This window comes from Helianthus annuus, chromosome 4 (genome assembly GCF_002127325.2).
Source record: "Helianthus annuus cultivar XRQ/B chromosome 4, HanXRQr2.0-SUNRISE, whole genome shotgun sequence".
NCBI lineage: Eukaryota > Viridiplantae > Streptophyta > Magnoliopsida > Asterales > Asteraceae > Helianthus > Helianthus annuus.
In genome coordinates this window covers 144,497,976-144,504,932 of record NC_035436.2, presented here as the reverse complement: position 1 = coordinate 144,504,932, position 6,957 = coordinate 144,497,976, and the positions used below count along the sequence as shown (strand labels likewise).

The window sequence follows — 6,957 nt, the reverse complement described above, 5'->3', positions numbered from 1 at the left end:
AAACGCTACCTTAAGTATTGTACCAGTAGAAGGTCTCAACCACTAAAAACTGAAACAAAATAGCCCCTAAACCGAACCTAACCGAAGTTTGCTCACCCTAGACCTATTATTCACTTTTCGCAATTAACCGAATTCTTCTTCATGACATAATGCTCCATAACCGGCCCATAAAATTCCTAACTGGGCTCAAACCAGGCCCACTAAACCAAACAACCTCAGTACAAAAACCCTAACCGAAACCCTAATTCTCTCTCTATACAACAATAATCCTGCTGCAACTCTAGTGAGAGAGAGAGGGAGGCGCAGGCAAGAGAGGTGAGAAAATGGTGTCAGGATCCGGAATCTGCGCTAAGGAAGTGGTGGTTGACGCTCGCCACCACATGCTGGGCCGATTATCATCCATTTTGGCCAAAGAACTGCTCAATGGCCAGAGAGTTACCGTCGTCAGATGCGAAGAGATCTGCCTTTCTGGCGGTCTCGTTCGTCAGAAAATGAAGTACCTTCGCTTTTTGAGGAAGCGTATGAACACTAAGCCGTCTCATGGTCCTATTCATTTCCGTGCTCCTTCCAAGATTCTTTGGCGTACGATCAGAGGGTAAAACTGTTACACTTATATATATATATGTGTGTGTTTGTGTGTATTTAGCTTATGCTTAGCATTCACTAGTACTATTTATGTGTAAATACACTCATGATGAATGCGTTAGTGGTTATTGGCTTTTAATTTGTACTGAACTAGTGATGCAAGTTTTATACTTACAGTTAAATTAGTTGTGTATTTTGATACAGTAGTATTGTTATTTGGAGGTGTAAAGTGTTTTTTGGCAAGTGCAATGCAAGTCATTGTATGCTTGAGTTAATGTATTTGAATTAGTGAATGTGACACTAAGTTTGTGACATTTTGATCTTAATATAAATGTGGTTTTGTTTCTGAGAGAAGTTTTTTTATGAGGATGTAAATTTAAGAATGGATTACTGGCTACAGGCACAAGTGTTTGTTACAGAATTTGTTTTAGGATTTTAACTAGCTTTATTGAACATCCGCCTTGGATTTTTATATTTATTCTTATAATTTAACCAAAAAACACATTTATCGAATAAATTTAGAGATTTTTTTTCCTAACATCTTCCACACCCCAAATGGTTAATTATATGGAATGAGGCGGGGATTGGTATTTTTACCAATTCACTAAAGCAATTGGTAAACTATATGGATAAGGAATAAGTATACTAACTCCAACGGAGTAAGAAAATTATATGAAATGTGTAGAGGTTTGATATGTTAATTATCTAACACTAATGGGGTTTTAATAACAGTTTTTTATTTCCTTTTTAAGAAATATTGTTGTTTATTTTTCTGAGCCGTTATATGTGTGTTTAGAATGATTCCACACAAGACTAAGCGTGGAGCAGCTGCACTTGCAAGGTTGAAGGTTTACGAAGGAGTTCCTACTCCTTACAACAGGAAGAAGAGAATGGTTATCCCTGATGCTCTCAAGTTAGTACTGATTCTCTGCTGTTTGTGGGATTGTAACTATGTGTTGATTCGGATGTTGTTTTATGCTTGGTAAACATGATTTGTGATCACAGTTGCTTGTGTAATTACAATGCAGGGTTTTGAGGCTTACTGCTGGACACAAGTACTGCTTGTTGGGCCGATTATCATCTGAGGTTGGATGGAATCACTATGAAACCATCAAGGTAAACTTTTGTTTGACGCCATTACTTTTATTCTATGATAAAGTGATAACCTTGGTTCTCCGACTATTTTTTTTATGAAATTTCTCTTCAAATTTGTTAGATGTACTTGATATTTGTGTATGCTTACATGAATTATTTGTTCTTTTTTAACCTTTTGTTGTCAATAATGACTTGTGAAATAAATTATTACTTTCATAATTTATTTTTCTTCTTTTTTTAGATATAGTTTTGAATGTTTAGTATTTATTGGTTGACTTGGTGTGTAAGACATTTTAAGCTTTTAGATGCTTTTGTATCATAATACACTTGCTCAAGTTTATTATTATCATTGTTTTCTCTATTTTATACACTCTTAAGTTTAGTGATTTGTTCTATTATTTTAAACAATTTTAGAACAATATTGATTTTAAAGGGTCAACTAATATCATATAAAGCGCCATTGTTCAACTATAATATAATATAATTATCTAAAATGTCATTTTGGCAAATTTCATGACTATTGTTTTATTACATGTTTATTGGTTAGGTTTAAGTTTAGTAATTTGTTATATTATTTTAACAATTTTAGAACTATTTTGATCTTAAATGGTCAAAATGTCTTGTTGGCAAGTTTCATTTGTTTTGCCGTACAATGCTGATTGCCTTCATAGTGTACATACATCTGCAAGTCGATTTGTAGTTTTGACCGCCTGATTATAAATATAGGATCTTGAGAAGAAGAGGAAAGAGAAGGCCCAAGTGGTGTACGAGAGAAAGAAGCAGCTTAACAAACTGCGCGCCAAGGCAGAAAAGGCGGCAGAAGAGAAACTCGGCCCACAACTGGAGATCCTTGCTCCTGTTACCTACTAAAGGTTTTAAATTTAGCCTCATGCTAGAATTTTTGTGTTTGACGATGTTGGCTTTTAATATTTTTATTTGCGATATGAGGATTATTTGTGTCGGATATAATGTTGTTGAATCAAGTGTTTTTTGTTCAAACTCATGATGTTTGATTGCATAATCATCTTAGGACGTTCTTACATTATCTTTTTTTTCATCCCTGGTTGTGGGTAGTACCTTTGATTAACCAACAGGTTCGGGAGTAATTATTTTTAACCTTAAACGTGGGTCAAACTAACTTCAATCAAGTGTCTATAATTGTCGAGTAGAATGCATTTTTGTCTATTGTCTGGCCGCTTTTGCAACTTTTGACCAAAGGTTTGTTTCATCTAGGTCCTCGTGCTTTTCAAATCTTGCCTTTTTCGTCCATTTCATGTAGGCCGCTCAAACCTTGTGTATTCGTTTGTTGTCTAATACGTTATGCTACGATTAAGCATGCACACAGTTGATTGCATAAGTTATCTTGGGTGAAACAAATTGGTGCCATGCTCTTTTCTGATTTTCTTGCCTCTTCTTTCGATTTCGGTGGTGTAGTGATGGTTTGTGGTGGTGAGAGAATACAAAAAGATAAAGTAGAGAGAGGGGGATGGTTGTTTGTTGAACAATCAGGTTGTCATTTTTGATGGGTTGTGATATACCTGTATAAGATATTGTTAATTTACTCATTCATAAACTTTTTATTAATTTACTCTTCTCCCAAGATCAATTTCCATCCCGTTAGCGGATACTCACTGATTTACCCAACAACCAGCACTTCCGCGTTCACCATCTGCAAAGTGATGTCAACCGTTCCAGTTTGTACGATGTTTTGTTAGTTTGTAAAGTCTTGTGTTTGTATATATTTTGAAATTTTGTGCAACGGACCAAAAGGGTCACCAGAAATGTTAAGAATTGTGTTTTGGTAACGTTGCTGTTATTTTTAAGTACACAATTTACACTATTTGATTGTTTCTATAAAACATGACTTGGATTATTGAAACCTAAAATGGAAACTACATGAAGAAGGACAGTTGTGGATCTAAGCTTCCACAAGAGTCTTGATCGCAATCTTTTGTGAAAGTGAAAGACCAACATCTAATTTCTTACTTTTCGATTCCCAAAGCTCTTGCATGAAATGTCATCCAACTGGTCGCTGTATATTCCCCTACGCGAGCCAGAACTCCCAGCTGAAGGCGACGGCGTTTGTTTTTGAGCACGCCTTCTTGAGGCATTTCTTCCATGCTCAGGCCGGTTTGGGCTTGGCGAATCATCCAAAAGGTCCTCAAACTCTTGATCTCGTGCATCAGATTGGGCTTGGGACGAGGCCCTTGACCTTTTGGAGGACGAGTTGGTTTCACTACCAATGGGGATAGTCGTTCACTTTGGATGGAATTTACAAATCTCCCAACAATGCATGAAACGGAAGTCGGTCCCCACATTTGATTTGAATGGGGTAGTCGCCCACTTTGGATGGAATTTACAAATCTCCCAACAATGCATGAAACGGAAGCCGGTCCCCACATTTGATTTGAATGCATTTACTGCATTTGCCAAAACGTCGGCTTCGGTTTCACCACTTTTAGGGTTTTGCTTTGCTTTATTTAAATAACCACTAAATTTTGTAAGTTGGGATCTTATCTCGCTCCACTTTGAGGATAAGCTATCGTTTTCACGATAAGTCCCCTTACCCATTTCTTCATGGAATAGTCTACTAACCGATTCCCACAGGGCGGTTCGATGTTGCGAATTTCCTATTTTAATAAAAAAATATTAATATAGTACAAAGTTATATAAAAAATAACCATTCCATTAATATAAACGAAGGTTAAGAATACATAAAGTTGAATGTTGAGATTGTTTACACCAAGCCCTCGCCAATGCAAGTTCTTCAGCGTAGCTCCATTTTTGTTGTTTTCGTTTGGCGGTTTCAACTACTTTATCCTCCTCGGTTTTTTTCTTATGACTTCTTTTTTTGATGGGGTTCGATGCGGAAGGACCCTCTTTGGGTGGTTGAGTTTCGGGAACGGATTCGTTTTGTGAAAGGTCGATGGAGGTTGGTGAAAGGTCGACGGGCGATTGTGAAAACGGGGTAGGTATTGAATCTTCGGTGTGTGGAAAGTTAGTATATAAACGATTCCCAATATACGATGCATAACTTGCTATGTCGGGCATAGGAGAGTGTATGAAAAACGGACGAGCTACTGGACGAGTGGGTGGTGGGCTAGTATTATTTTCTTGGAATCCATACGGGTTGCTCGGGTCAAAAGGACGGTTGTAAGGATGCATTTTTTCGTTTTGTAGTAGGAGAATTGAAGATGTATAGAAGATATGGTTGAATGTGGTAAAAAAAGGAAGTAAAATGTGATTTTTATAGTGAAAAAATAGAAGAAATTTTTTTTTTTTTTTAATGTCGCCGTTGGCCAACGGCTAGCCCAACGGATCTTTTTCTTTTGCCCATTCACAAACCGCCATGTCACCTTGGTCCCCCGCCCCACGCCCGGCTTGAAACCCAAGCCCCAAGGGGCCACGCCCCAACCCAAGCCCACCCGGGGTGATGCCTTGGGCGTTTTCCCCCAACCCACGCCCATTCCAATCCCCATACCCCACGGCCTTAGTTTAAGTTGTGATGACCCACCTTGTTTGGACCCACAGTTAAAAAACACACTGTGTTCAATAACGATATCAACTTTAATGCTTAAACTGAAAACAAAATTGACATACCAACATAATGGTGTGGCATGTGAGTTTTGAAGCTTGTATATTGTCATCAAAGAACAACTGAAAAACCAAAATTAACACTTAGTGAGACATGTTAATGTTATGAACATATAATGATTCTATCTTGTATTATTCTAAATCCTCATATCTCGCTTTGCTATATTTTTGTCTTTCATTATGTTATAATAATAATAAGAAGAAGAAGAAATAAGAGTATTTACTCTTTACACTTTTCTACTTTGTTTCCGTTAATAAAGCACCTCCTTGGAATACAAATGTAATTTCACAAAACTTTTAAGACGCATGAAACAACGTTTGAAACATGTGGTACAATTGCTCTATGTAATATCTTATTTATAATACTTTAAACTAAATTTAATTTTACGTTTACTATTTATATTTTTATAACTAAATACATCTATTAAGTATATAATTACTAAATATTTATATAGTTATGTAGTTATAAAAATATTAAGAGTATACTGCCAAAATAGTCTCTGAGATTTGGTCACTTTTGTCACTTTTGTCCAAAACTCATAGCTTTTAAATCTGGGTCCCTGTGGTTTCAATTTTGTTGTCATTTTCATTCAAAATTAAAATCTAGTCAAATTTTTCACTTAACATCTAGCTTTTTGTCTTTTTCCTCCTTTTTAACGAAGGGCAAAATGGTCAGATTTTTTTTAATTTGTTATAATAAAATGTTAAAAGACCATTTTGCCCTTCATTAAAAGGGATGAAAAAGACAAAAAAAACTGGATGTTAAATGAAAAATCTGACCAGATTTTGATTTTGAATGAAAATGGCAACAAAATCGAAACTACAGGGACCCATATTTAAAAGGTTTGAGTTTTAGACTAAAGTGACAAAAGTAACCAAACATCAGTAACCATTTTAATAGTTACTCAAATATTAATAATAATATTCTAATTTATCATTTATTTAAATTTAAATATTTAAGTATATAATTAGTAAACATTTACATGATAATAATAATATTAATATTAATAATAATATGTGGTTAAAGTAGGGTGGGTTATCTTTAAAGTAGGGTGGGTTATCTTTATGTTCATTGAATATTTTATGAATATCACATGAAAGACAAAATGATAAATGAGAGGTTCTTTATATATTGCACCAAATGCATTATAAGTTTTCTTTAAGTGTTTTAGAATTTATAAATTACAAGTATACCCTAAAGATATAATTCATACAATATTTATTTAATTATAAACATATTACATTACAATTACAAGTAAATACAATGAAGAACATAATCTAATACGACCTGTCTTTAATATTATTTTGACTCGAACCAAAATAACTTTTTTATTTGATATGACGCGACATGCCGCCCGACACCACCCGAGCAATAAGTTTTGTTAAATACCAAATATATTATTAAAAGGATAAGGAATAAAAAAATAAAAATTTAAAATTTAAATATTAAATTCAACTAATTAATAAATGTTATATATAATGTTATAAATAAAAACTATATTTGTAGAATTTGTTAACATTTATGTTTACATTTACTATTTATATTTTTATAAGTAAATACTATTTAAATTCAATATTATCTTATTTAAACACTTAAGTATATAATTCCCAACAACAACAAAAGAACACATTTACTATTTATATTTTTATAACTAAATATTATTTAAATTAATTATTATCTTA

General features: G+C 34.1%; 1 protein-coding gene across 1 annotated transcript; it reads left to right on the top strand.

Moving 5' to 3' along the window:
• The first annotated feature begins 249 nt into the window (after nt 1-249).
• Nucleotides 250-2,724, top strand: LOC110936525 (60S ribosomal protein L13a-4). The gene is made up of 4 exons (XM_022178933.2): nt 250-595; nt 1,382-1,498; nt 1,614-1,701; nt 2,407-2,724. The coding sequence occupies exons 1-4, from the start codon at nt 324-326 to the stop codon at nt 2,548-2,550; spliced, it is 621 nt and encodes a 206-aa protein (XP_022034625.1). The 5' UTR covers nt 250-323; the 3' UTR covers nt 2,551-2,724.
• The last annotated feature ends 4,233 nt before the right edge of the window (nt 2,725-6,957 follow it).